General features: G+C 46.5%; 1 protein-coding gene across 1 annotated transcript in view; it reads right to left on the reverse strand.

The window, feature by feature from the left end:
• The window catches only part of LOC122185323 (RING1 and YY1 binding protein), a 34,298-nt gene that overhangs the window by 7,593 nt on the left and 12,704 nt on the right, over positions 1 to 14,001 (reverse strand). The window contains exon 3 of the mRNA XM_042880995.1: positions 30 to 206. Coding sequence (XP_042736929.1) covers positions 30 to 206 — 177 coding nt within the window. The remainder of the gene's footprint in view (positions 1 to 29; positions 207 to 14,001) is intronic.

The following is a 14,001-nucleotide window of genomic DNA, read 5'->3' on the forward strand; positions in this document are numbered from 1 at the left end:
ACATTTAACACTGCATCCTTGAAACTTACTTAGTCTTCTTATTAGTGTTCTTCTTTGTGACGCTGGGACTGATTTCCTTCTCTTTGTCAGGTTTTTCTTTATCTTGTTTTTCCACTTTCTCTTTCTTCTCCTTCTTGGGTGGTGGTGGGGTTGCATACTGCTGGGCAACTTGCTGTGCCACCAACTGAGAGTTTATCCTAGGTTTTCTACAATGGTAATAGAGAGATCTGTAGTCAGACTTTATAAAGCAAAAATTACTTTACAGAAAGCACTGCAAAGATTTATTTCGGCAACTGGGGAAGAATACCTCACTTAAGAAATACCACATGGATGCCCTCATTTCATGTTGAGTACTACTGTTGCTACCAAACAAGACACAAGTGTTCAAATTAAGAAATGCTCCCAACTGCTGTTCCACCATTTTCAGCCTCATCTAATACTCTTAAGTATAATGCTCCCTTTCTCCCACCCATTTCATGAAAACACAGCCCAAATTTAGACAACAGTGAAAAGCAGCTTCCAAGAAGTTGCCAACCACACTGCATGGGCTACTCTTCAACAGAAGGAACAGAGGTAAAGACAAAAGTCAGTTCCCTGATAAATACCAGGCTCCAGCTGTATTTTTTCAAATGAGTTTCTGGTGCACTGATGCAGCAAGCAGTACATGTAACAAAGAACAAGAGAAGGTAACTGAGATGGCTTTGTCCCAAGCACCAGGATTGAAATTCACAGAAAACAAACAGGCATTCAGTACCCTATGGGGAGAAAGGCTGTGCCAGCCCCCGGCACGTTGTCCTCACACCATTGTCTGAAAGCCCTGAGTGGAGCTCTGGGATATAGACATGGGTTGAAAGAGAAGCAAAAGAGTCACCTCCTCCAAATCACAGTGAGGTCCTCAGCACAGGGCAGGAGGAATGGCTGCTCACCATCACAACATGTGGCAACCCAAGGCAAGGCACCAGCTTATGCCATGACTGCCGCAAGAGCTTGAATCTGAGCAAGGACACCAAGCAGTGCACAGGTCAAGCAATGCACAGCAACACAATTCACAGGCTGAAGCCAGGAAGAGAGAGGGAACACAACACAGGTAAGCAAAATGTCTTGCAAAGACAATTTCAAAATATGATTTATACAAAAAACTAAACAAAAACCACCAAGGCATGCAAGAACCTGATGCTCCCACAGTCCCAAGTAATTCATACCTTGGTTTCTTCCGCATTCCTCAACCAAACTTTTAGCTCAGCAACTTGCCAGCTCACCCTCTGGTCCAGTACAGAGCAGTACCATTACACCACAAAGACCTACACCCTCCCTGTGGCTTTGGAGAGGAAGGAAACAGAGCTGTCAAGTCTATTAGGAGCTGAACTCTAATTGCAACAGTTGTTGTTGTTCGTCCATGTTGTTACACTGCTTACAAGCACAGCTCAAGCTTCATGCAGGTTAAGGGAAGACTCTCAAGGCAGCACACAGCTGACACCTGCACCAACTTGGGGACAGTGGGAACTATGGGGAGCCACGACCCTCACACAGCTTCCAGGTTGCTCTGCACTGCAGTTACACCACTGGCTGCTGCTAGAACCCTGACACAAACCCTATTAGTCTGATCATCACCTACATCATTAATGCTGCCCTGCTGATTACCTGGTTCCTGGTCTTTGGTCCTGCTCAGCATTACAGGGCACAAACCCAAGGCACTTCAAGGACCCAGGGGGTACTCGTGGTTGCTGTCCTGCAAACAGGGAAGCCTGGTCAGCCTGCTCCAGCAACAGGCATCACCAACCTCCAGAGCCATCTCTGGTGTGGCTACTCTTCCTGCAAATGTATGCTGAGCCACATCTACCCTAACACTTGATTTCACAACAAGTTTTTGCCAAGTCTACAGGCTGGAATCAGGGAAATCTATGTCACCACCACCACCATTTGCATTTTTCATGCAGTACAGAAACTATTGTGCAGATTGTAGCACAAAATGCATACGTTTTCTAGAGAACAAAGAATCTGGATTTCAGCCTTCAGTAAGTATGGTGTACCAGTAATTATCGTGCCGGAAAGCTCTGCAGATCAGACCACACAGTTCCCTGTTTTATGCAACAGTTTACAGACAGCAGAGGTGTTCAGCACCCTGGCACCTAGAATCCTGGTATACAGCAACTTGTGTCTGCTGACTGTGAATAAGCATGCAACAAAGCCTTCTGTTATACAGAGAAGTTACTCAGATGCAGCCACATGCAGCTGGCAGCAGCAGCTCGTCTGAAGCAACCTGCTGACCCATCACTCTTCCAGGAACAGAAAATTATGACATTTTTCCTTGCCAGCAGCTAATTCAATTAAATAATAATAATAATAATAATAATGAAGGATGTTCGTGCATTGTTTCCTGATTTTCACTTCCTATATCTTAAAAAGTAATGTCAAAAATCTCAAGCATCAAGGAACCTTGAAAAGAAAGACAAACACCATCTCCCTGCATGACTAACCCCACAGTGCGGAGCTGCCTCCCGTGCCACACTCTCAGCAATATGCTGTTTACCCACACAGGTAAATCAGAACTTCGGGCTGTGTGTGGTCAGTCCCAGCTCAGGAACCTAAGAGCACCACTTTCCATGTCTCCCTGTTTTTAATTCTGTTGCTGTTTGTGATGTTATTCTCAACCTTAACAGCTACTGAGGTATACACAGTTCATGTTGCTTGAATAAAGATTTGAATTTTAAAGGGGAAATTACTTCCTTTTAACGCCTGGCCTTAGTTGATAATAGAACACAAGTCAGAACACCAGTTCAACAACTGGCATAATAGCAGTAATAGCAATAGCAGTAACCAACGCCTTGCAGTCAGACCCACAGTGCTGCCCCAGCCAGGACCTGCTGGTTAGAGGCCTTCACAAGAAGCCAAACAAAGCAAGCACAACAGCATGTTTCCAGCACAGCAAGCCATAACCATAGTAACCACAACCAAAAGATGTGTATGCAGTACCCCAGCCTCGCTCCAAGCACAGCCCTGTCCTGCAGCACGCCGGCTGCTCAGCCTTCCAGGAGCAGCAGCAGCACTGTTGGGTGACAGCCCACACTGGGCACCACTCACCTTGCCTTCCTGAGTGCAAGCAATGACATAAAGCTAGTGGGAAGAACTAAGTCCTATTCCCACGAGGGCTACAACTTCGCATCCCTTCCAGAACATGAACTCATAAAAACAGAAGGAACCCTCTTTGCTGCCTTTTTTTTTGTTGTTGTTTTCCTCCAAATTTCTTTTTCCTTTCTTTTTGAACATTACAATGTGGCTGAGTGTCCCTTATTCTGTTCCCATCTGGTACTTCTTTTTTTTTGGCACTCTCCAAAGAGAATGCTTCAACTCTAATACACCATTATTATCTCAATATAAGTTATCATTCGAGCAGAATAACCTGAACAGAAACTTAAAGCCCCTTCCAAATTTTCTGTATGACAGAGAGCCTCAGAAATGAGCATTAACCATTTTAATCCCAAATCTGCTCACCAGCTTGCTGTCTGTAACGTGAAAACAAATCATACAAACCATGAATATATTCAGGCGACAAAAATTAATCCTCATCTCACCCTCTTCTAAACAGAACACCAATATCTATCTCATCATTTAGTCCAATGTCATCATGCACACAACACAGCTAACAAATCCCAGTCTCCACAATAAATGTCTTGAAGAGATGCAACACTGCATAGTGGTCTCAAACGCATCCAAGTTCCATGCTAGCAACAAAAAGGGCAGAATTACTGTAGTGATGCCAACAGCTGAGCATAAGAACAATTTGTTAGTGTATGTGTCCAGGACAAGATGGTTTCCCTTTACCTGGCATTAAGTTAGGCCTTGCTTGGGCAATTTCCCTCTAATTAAGTGACAGTCTGGGTAAAAACCCAACTGTGAAGATGCAATCTCGATATGACATAAGTGAACACTGCCCGTGTTTTCAGAATCCAGTGACAAGAATTGGCTTCTTCCACCCTAAAAGTAAGCACAATTAAACTATGCTTTCAAAGGTGCATTCAATCAATTGCTTCACATTAATTACAGTGTTCAACTGCAGCAGACCACAGGAGAAAGTATTTTCAGCAAAGAAATTGTGATTCATGAGAAAGCTGAACATATTTGGCTATTCAGAGTATGATTCAGGCACCCAAGTCTTCACCTCGTGCTGTGCACAAATACTCCCAGCTACCACAGAACATCTCAAGTTGTAAAGGGCCCACAAGGAGCACTGAGTCACACTCCTGACTGCAGAGAGGACCACCCTACCCCTTCCCTAACAGAGCTGGGCTGTACCCTGGACTGTCCCATTAAATGACACTGTGTGAGACCAACAAGAAGCGCCCAAAGCACAACTCCTTCCACCAAGGGCTCCCACACGTTGCTGTGCACCCAGAACAAGGAAGCACCGTACTCCTAAGGTTCTGCCAAGCATCTCCCAGTGCATTTCCTTCCATATCTTCAGGCTTGCCTTTGGAAACTCGTTTCAGGGCTGAAAATAGAGCACAAGCACTGCACGCAGATCACACCACGCGTTCAACATGTGCTATTTACTCGGAGCTGGATTTGCAGGGGGATAAAGGAGGATAAGTCTCACTGTATTTTTCACGTGACCCTAATTTCTGTATCTGTTTGGGATTTCTCTGATCCTGCTTCCTCGACACATCACAAACCACCCATCTCCTGAAGACACAGCGTGGAAACCGCAGCCCGCTTTGCAGCCACAGCAGCACACACGGGGACTCTGGCAATCCCAGCAATGTGGATCTAATTATAATTGCTCTTACTTTCCTACAACTCTGTTATCAGAAGAATGAAAGTAGCATCAAGTGGGATTTCAGAGTCAAAAGCCTCATGTAACATGAAGTACTGAGGATTTGGGTAATTTCATGCTGTTCGAGCTTTGATGCAAGTGGTGATACAGCAGACCTCTGAGAGGCTCTCTGCTTCTTTTGAGGAAATCTGTTTCATATGCAGCACAGTGTAAAGTTGAAGTACATGATTATTTTAATAATCCCAGCAACATGAGTGTCTCTCTGCTCAAAGGAAAAACGAGACTAAAAGTATTGATGTGTTTATGAAACCACTAGTGCCAGAACAATGGTACAGAAATCCCACTTCAGAGAAATTCTGCAAGAGAGGTTAGGAACCAACCCATGGACACATCCAACAGAAGAGAATAAAATTGCCTCCTTTAAGGAACGTTACACCTGGAAGAACCTAAACTTTAGAGAATTAAGCCATAAAAACAACGGGATGAGCACTCCATGCATGTGTTTTCCAGCTCAGTTGTGGTGACCATACAGCCTTTTTCAGCAGCAAGAAAAGGGTAGTTTGTCCGTTCATCTCTTAGTGTACAACTACACAGCACTACAGGAGCTGTGCACAGATACCTCAGGTTCCCTGTGTAATGCAAGACCACAGGACAGCAGCAGTACCAAAAACAAAAGGTCAAACAGCAAGAAACATATGACTGAGCAGTACTCTGTTGAAAAAGGGGAGTTTTCCTTCTGCACTGACTGTTTGAAGTAGATGTTTAAAAATAAGTAAATTAACCCAAGGAAGATCTGATTTTGGGTTGCAGGTTTGGGGTTTTCATGCGCAAGACACAGTTGTGTCTACGGGAAGGACAGGCTTTGCTGTAAGCTGTACACACGAGGACACAGCAAAGCATTATATACGACTTCCAGCGTTAGGTCTGAACATTTTAGAAAGAAAAAAGTGCAAGAAAATGACTTCACACACACAAAACCAGTGTTCATCACATAAAGTCCATTTAAAAATGCATGGCCACCTACGGTGAGCTTCCAGCACACCCTCAGAGACTGCCAACCCCCACCTGCTGCCTCCTGTGTGCTCTGCAGCAAAGGGCAGAAACAGCACAGCCAGGACTGCAAAGGCAACCCCTCCTTTTCCTTCTTCTTTTTTTTTTTTTTTTTTTTTCCTTCCTTAGATTAAGAATTAAAAGGTTATTAAATTTAACACAAGCACTACTGGAGAAAGCATTTACTGGAAGCTGCCCGCTCGCTGCCCATCCGTCACTCTGTGGTGTCACAGGTTCTTTCAGTGATGCCTGCAGGAACGTGCAACTCTTACGTCTTACCAGAGGCCTCAGCATTGGCTTTTTCCTTACTATTTGGGCATATTTACAAATCATGATGATCACCAGTTGGAGAAGGAGCTCAGCAGCAGGAGTATCAGCACACAAATTACACTGAGGAGAAAGCCAGAGAGCAGGGATGTCTGAGGAATGGCTGGAGTATTTGTCACTGCAGAAGCACCCTTACAACTCTCCCTGAAGTGCACCTGCTTGCCACCAAGGGACAGAGCTCGAAACCCCGAACACAGAGAGCAGCAAAGAGAGCTCCTGCTGCACTCAGGAGTGATGAACCATCCTCACAAATTCCTCTGCAAAACTGCACTTTGAGAGCAAAACCCCTCCTTTTGCAACAACTTAAAACTGTTTTTGCAGGGAAGAAGTTCTACAGCAGCAGGACAACTGCGCCGTCATATACAAAACCCACAGCTGAGTTCATACAAAACCAGATGCAGCCATAAACGTAAAAACACCACCAAGTCTGAACTTGAGATGATGGCCCTGAGATCACTGACTCTTTTTCCTTAGGCTATGTTCTTTGGTCACCAAAACTGCAAGAGCTGCAGCACTGTTGCTTCTGGCACCTCCATCCAGACACACCTCACTGCAGAACTACCAAACGATCCCTGATTTACAACTTCTAAAATTGTCAGGGAAAATTCACTGATCTCAGCACAAAATTTACTCACCTGCTATCACCCAAAGGATGATAAAACCAAAGCGATTTCACTCGCGTGTCAGAAATAAGCTGCTCTCACTAGCAAAAATTGGAAAACAGTTCATAAAGCTGGCAGCAACCACAATGCGTGTAATAAAATACTCAGATTTACAACAAAACAATTCCTTGAATGCTCCTTCCTTTTGGACTCGTTATTGAGCTGTGTGTAATCCTGTGGAAAGCAAACAGTCCCCCAACTTGCTATCCTGCAGCAAGGTGCACCGGCAGCACAAAGGCTGACAGCTCTGTGCTTACAACAGCTGAGCCATTCCTCTGGAGTCCCCGTGTTGCAGAGCTACCTGCAGTGCAGGGATGTGCCAGTTCATTGGTGTGAGATCGTGCTGTGCTCATGGCACAGCAGCACTCCGTATGCTTGGGGAAAAAAAAGACTTCTCTGTCATTTACCAGCTAGGCTCAATTCACACAGCAGCATGATGAGATGCTACCTGTTCTGCAGCAGATGCTGAACAGTCTCTGTAGGCCCTAAATCTCCAGGGATGCCATGAGAAGGAGCCAAGTGAGCAAGGTGGTGATTTTAATTCAGCTACGTCAGGAAGGCTTTATCTCACGAGAGAAGCTGAGCTCTGTCACAGCACACTCTGCACAGAAACGGTTGCTGCCTGTGGTCCAAGAGGAAAGCTCCCTGCCCAGTGGAGCAGCGTGCTCTCCTAACACTGCATGAATACCAGATGCTCTGAGACGAGGATGCAAGCAGGCATGCCTTTTTATAAGGAGACCATGTGCCTTAGAGCCTTATTTCTTGTTATGAGATACGCAATGAGAACAGAGCATAGACAGGCGAGTGAAACCCACCGTGCCTGAGCACAGCACTCTGCTGAGGAAGCCCAGGGAGCCCCTAGCTGCAGCTCTGCCACTGCTCCCACACCTGAGTCAGGCAAATCAGCACTGCAGCCCCAGGAGCACCACTCTGGCTTTTCAGAATTATCACTCCTAGCCTGGAGGAACTGACTTCAATTCAGCTCTTCCTCACCTAACGTTTATTTGTGTAAAACAGACCCACACAAACATACAGAGATAAAATCAGCTGCCCTCCTTCTGGACTCCAAGGGGGGAAAGAGAGCAAGCTCTGTTAGAAGTTCTTTCTTTGAATTCTCCAAAACAATCCTGGTGTTCCATCACATAGCAGTGGTTATCACTGCTGAAAGCTACCAGCTCAGCCAGGAACCCACGCCAGCTGCAAATCACCACGACCAGCCCAGCACCATCACTTAAAGTCATTTTCCATTTAAAGAGCCTCCCATCAGTGCCCGAGCAGCCTTTCATTACCCATCCCACTTAATACCCACAATCTCTCCACAGCTCACTCGCTCCCTCTCCACTGACCGAGCAGCACAGGGACTGCTGCGTGCATTACTGGGATTCCTGATGCTTTTTCCCTGCCGGCACAGAGCCGCCCTTGGCTGCGTGCCCGACCCACAGCACATTGAGGACTGGCAGCCTGATGCAAGGCAGCAGCTGAGTGGACACACTGAGCCCAGGGCACTGCCAGCAGCTGCACAGAGCTGCAGGATGAGGAGATGCGTGCACAAATGCTGCGGTTGCCCACTGAGAGGTGAGCACACACAGCAAGAGCAGTGACAGCACTCAGCATGCTGCTGGAGCTCCAGGCTGGTCCTGCAAGTGAAGATTCAGGGGTTAACTCTATTGAGAAGGAAGCAGCAGACCACGTGCAATTAGCAGATAGGCGCACGTTTAACGTTCTTCCTAACAAAGATGGGCAATGAAAGGAAAACTGGTTTGTAGACGAATGAAGTACAGATGTGCCAGGGAGAGCTTTCTTGGAAATGGAAGAACACACAACGTATCTCTGAAGTTTCACTTCCCCCATACGGCAACACACACCAGAAAGCCCAATCACAGCACACAGTGTATCCCTCTCAGCCTCTCATACCCCGCATGCTGTACCACACACCAAGATTTTCTACGCTTATATCTGATGTCACATTACAAATTTTTATGAGTACTCAGAAAATGATAAAAGGTTCCTAACTCCACAGCTAAATACAAGAATTTTTACACAGTGTTATAGAGTATTTCACTGCTGATAAACACTGCTCCTTGTTTTTATAATACCAAACACAATACTAGAACTACTAAATGAAAGTCCTGACAACCATCACTGAGCAGTCAGATGGGGGCAGGTTTGGTGCTTCACGTGTATTCCCACAGCACATCACCCAGGCACCTGTATATACAGGTACCACCTGTATTTATCAATTTGGTTCGTCTCCATCTAGCAGTGGGGAAGCTGTGGCAGTGACTTACCCCAGGATGACTACAGCAGAGGAAAATACGCAGAGGTCTTCCAATCCTCGAGATCACACCACATCAGAGATGCACATCTACCAGATTACAGAAATTACTCGTTGCTACAGATTTGCAGAAATGAGTCAGTGAGATACTGCCATCTCACATTGCTTCCTCTTCTAATTTCTTCCTGGATTTGTGTGGCTAATTGTTTATTCCAAGTAAAAGCAAGCTAAAAACAGAACCATGTTCTTACTCAAATACAATGCACAAAACAGCATGCACTGCCTTGAGCAGCCAACTCCTAAGAGTGCAGCCCTCCACACCGCACCAAAGCCAGGGAGAAAATAGAGCCAAAGCCTCCCAGGTCGGCCCAATGGTTCAACAAACCGTAGAGAAGAAAAGCAAAATATTCCCCCCTTATCTTAATCGCCAGAGTGACTCCCAGCAGCACCAAGTTGCAGGATCCCATCAACAGAAGGCTTTTGTGTTGGGACAGCAGCACCCTGACATGTGGATACAGAGCCCAGAAGTCTTCAAAGATTCAGTGGAAACTTAGAAAGCGGCATAGGTTTAAGTTTGCTGTTTGAAAATCATTACTGTACTAGGAATGCTGGAGGCACACCTAGTCAAAAAGGCAGAAGCAGCCACTTAGAGTAAATGCTGCAAAAACAACTTAAAGAACCACGAGCTTTTCAGACAAATTTCCTCAAAATAAACAACCTTGTGAGGATCACAAAAAAGATGAATGGAAATGATCACTATGGCACAAGCACAAAAGCAGAGAGCTCTCCTGCACGTGTTCATTTCAACAGCAGGCAGCGTTCACTCGGAACCTGCTGCCTCACTGCCCTGGGATGCACAGGGGCCGGCTTTGGGTTGGTGCCTGTTTACTTTGCAGCTTCCCTGTTTACGTAGCTCCTTTCCTCTGCAGCAGCAGCCCAAGAGAGCTGGCTGTGTGCTGCTCAGTGCGGGGTGAGCAGCTCCAGCCAACAGCTACATGCGTCCTGTGGCTGGCTGGCTCCTGCTGCTGGGAGCTGCTCCTCCCAGCCTGGGGAAAGACCCCATAAGGCAGTACGTCATTTCAGAAGCTTCTTAAAACATACATTTATACGGAGCCATCTCCAAGCCTCCGGATGCCCGAGGTTGCTGTGCATATGACAAACACGTCCTGGTCTCAGATGGTCCATCCCAGCTGAGGCTCAGTCCTCAGCCCATCCCTGCCAGCTGGCTCCTCCTGCCCAGCACAGCGTGGAGGTCCTGCAGGGCTGGGGCCGAACCTCCAGGCATGTGTGTTTGCAGTAGGAAGCCTGGCCACAAACGCCCTTTGTAAACAAGCGTGCTCATTTTGCAGTGCTGGTAGAGCTCTTCCGTGGGGATTTCCACTGCAAGGCAGCTTTCTGACACAGCACAGATCTGTTTTATTTCCTCTGGGACCTCCATGCTCGCATGAAGGTGTAAATCCAGCTTTACGGTCCTGATCTCAAACGCTCCCATCTGGCACTCCTGTCCTCATCATCACCAACAGCAGCTCTGCACCATGGCTGCACCCTGCAGTATTTGTACACCTGCAGCCATACCAACAGCTTTCCATCTCCCACACAGAACCAACAGTCACCAAACCCCTCCACAGTGCACACAAACACCAGCAAGTTCGCTCCTTCATACCCTGCAGCTCTCATACACTGCAAGCCAGCATGAGATGTTTAAGGAAAGGCTGTTGCACAAGTTTACCACTTCTCCATCCCACCTGCTGCAGCAGTGCCCCAGCACACCACAGCCCTGCAGACAAGCACGGCAGGCACCCACACCTTGCCCCTCTCTCCTGTAGCAAGATAAAATACCTGAAAATAAGTCTGAAAAGGGCATTACACAGCCAAGTCTCATGAACATGGCCTGTCAGACAGCAGCAGAGCATGCCTGTGCACAGAGCCCACTGGAAATGCAGGACCCATGCTTTCACTAATTACTTGTTTTTACTGCTATATAAACAAACAAAACCACCAGAGTGGTTTCACAAACATACTCATCTGTTGTTTAAATACAGCAGGCTCCAATGACAGAATTGAGCAGAACAGGTCTTCTGTCCTGGAGGCAAGTTTGAAAAGCTGTCAGTAGACAGCAATGCACAGGAAAAAGGCAGTGGCTGTGACAACAGCCTCATCTTATGCCTCCTGCGTTTGAGTCAGTCTTCTTCTCAGACGTATCCCATTAAAGAAAGCACTCAGAGCTAAACAGATAGACTGCATGAGAACCTAGTCGGAACATGAAGTCTGCAAAGAAAGTAGCTGTGCAGCATTTCATGCAGAGCTCTTATCCAGCACCTCCTCCTACCAGAGGGCTGGCTGCACCAACCTTCATGTTCATCAGTGGCCACTCCTCGCACACAGAGCTCTGCAGCCAGAGCCCAGCACCCTGTGAGGCACCCAAGTCGTGCACGGGCAACTTCAGGGCACAACGGCTCCAGTGCCTTTACAGCCCCAGCAACAGCCATTCACCAACTGCTGCTGTTTTTAATTCACATTGTTCAGGAAACTTTCCAAGTGCACCAGTAGCAAAAGAAAGGAGAGATGCATATTCGGTGTCCTGTCTACAAAGTGACTTGTTTCAGGATGCGTACAGATGAGTGGAAAAAGGACTCAGAACTCAGGGTAAGCAGTAAATCCTCAAGTGAGATGCTGTAAAGTGAGGTATGTGTATATTTCACCTAAGATTTTGTTTACTAAAGATATTCCAGGAAAAAAAAACCAAACAGAACACCAACATAGATCAGCTTAATAGGTCTGTGCTGATTTCATCTGCAACACAGTCCGTGCTCTTAATCACTATTTCTCAGAACTGGATGCATGGTGGGAATCGAACTTCTTTGTGGAAACAGGTGTGAGTGTTTGTGAGAGCTGCTCGGCTCTGCCTCGCTCCTGTTATAAATAGAATGCAACTTTTGTTAAAGCCTCTCTTCATTAGAACGCTTCAGTTGTGGGATCTATTTTGTGCCACTTGAAGCCTGAATTTAACATACAAAAACCTACTTTTTTTTTTTTCCTCTATAGTACACTTTACACAGTTGCTGAAAAGAGACTGCTTGCATAACAGACATTATGCAATTTCTGAAATAAATAATGTCCTTGCAGGGGGGGAAGATTACAAAGTCCTCCAGATTTTCAAGGCTACAGATTTGGCTTCACAAGCAGAGTCTGTAAGAAGCACATGTCATCCCCAATCCTCCTGGGTGCCCACGTCCAGAGATCCCATCAGGGACAGTGCCCTGCTGGGTGCAAACAAAGCAGCCCAACAGAACACTACTTGCCACCACTGTTCTGTCTCTCAAGAACACAAAGGAAGTTGACACCAGCTGAAATAGTCTGGCATGGATGCAGCTGTATTTTTAAAGCTATTCTTTAGTTTGATTTACTATTACTGCTAAGATGGTTTTATTATATCAGTAAGAAGAGACCAGAAAGAAAAAAAAAGACAAAACAGAAAAGCAACTTACTAGCCATCTCTGCCTCTTAGAACTATTGTCAGGACAATAGTGCCAGTAGCACTTTACCCTGAGTGAGAAAGGAAGCCCATGCAAAGCGGTTCAGGTGCTGGAGCCTTGGGAGACCTTCACACAAAGCTTCAGCTCTGGAGCACAGAGGGACACAGGGCTGTGCAGGGCAGCATCCATCCTGCCAGCAGCACAGAAACTACACTTCCACAGCTGAGCTAATCAGTCATGTGCCAAACACAAGCAGCATTTATCTCCTCCAAACAGCAGACTTCTTAATTATCCAAGGTCAGTGGCAGTGAATATTGAACAAACTGACACAGGGAACCCACACAGACCCAGAAGTGGAGGGCAGCAATGCCGCATCTCAATACTAAGTGGCTCTTTTAAGACATGGGAATTACTTTCTAAACAGTCAATCAATACATTTGTTAAGGTGCCAATTTTAGAAACCTGTATCAAGTTACGCACCAGGATAATTATTCTCTTTTCTAATTAACTAATATTTGGAGTACAGTACGAGGCTTTAGACAACTAAAGTAAGCAAATGGCACAATTACACCAACCTTTTATCGGACTCCTTCAGCATTACAGCAGCATCTCAGCATTCTGATCACTGCGTCCTCAGGACATTCTCATTTGAGCTTGTCACAGAACAGCAGCTACTGGGGAAATCTCAAAGACCATGTCAGTTTCCCCAAAACACAAGTGGTGAGAGGCTGTCAGAGCTTAACTAGCAGTGTATAACACAACGGCACTGCACAAATTCCCTGAAATTTCTCTTCAAAAGAGCAGTTACACAAACACTCAACCTCAGCCTGAAGAGCTGTTTCACGTAGTACCCATCCTTACACAATAAAGGAAAACTTCTGCAACATAAAGACAAACAACAGATCCAAACCAAGCAGGATCCTTGGTTTGGACCAGTGGTGATGAGAAGGGCACCAGGGAGGGGAATGCAAAGGGCACCAAGAGGAGCTGCCCCATGGCCTGGGATGGCACCAGCCAGCAGCCATACCCTGTCCAAGCAGCTCAGCCTCCTGACCAGTCACTGCAATGCCTCTGTGTGCCACTGAGTCCCTGTCCCTTCACACAGCAGTGCAGTGGCCTCACTCTCTACCTCTGGTAAGCTGGCAGAGCTGAGCATCACACAGGTGGGACCACCTCCCACCCATGAAGGAGCACATCGCCATTCACACGTACACCCAAACCCAGTGGGCACCACTCCATCCCTCCCTCTGGGGCCAGAGCAGCCACCAGACCAACCTCAGCACATCCTGGAGCAGTCCCACATAAAGCCTCGCACACCTTTCTTAAGCGTGTGTGTTTTATCTCCAATGTGCCACACCAAGGAGGAAAAAACACGCCGCTATGAGTTCATCCGCTAAGACACCAAAGATTTCCACCTGAAAGTTATCTCCAAATGAGCAT

Source organism: Lagopus leucura, unplaced genomic scaffold (assembly GCF_019238085.1).
Source record: "Lagopus leucura isolate 7727_CA_CO unplaced genomic scaffold, USGS_WTPT01 Super-Scaffold_100028, whole genome shotgun sequence".
NCBI lineage: Eukaryota > Metazoa > Chordata > Aves > Galliformes > Phasianidae > Lagopus > Lagopus leucura.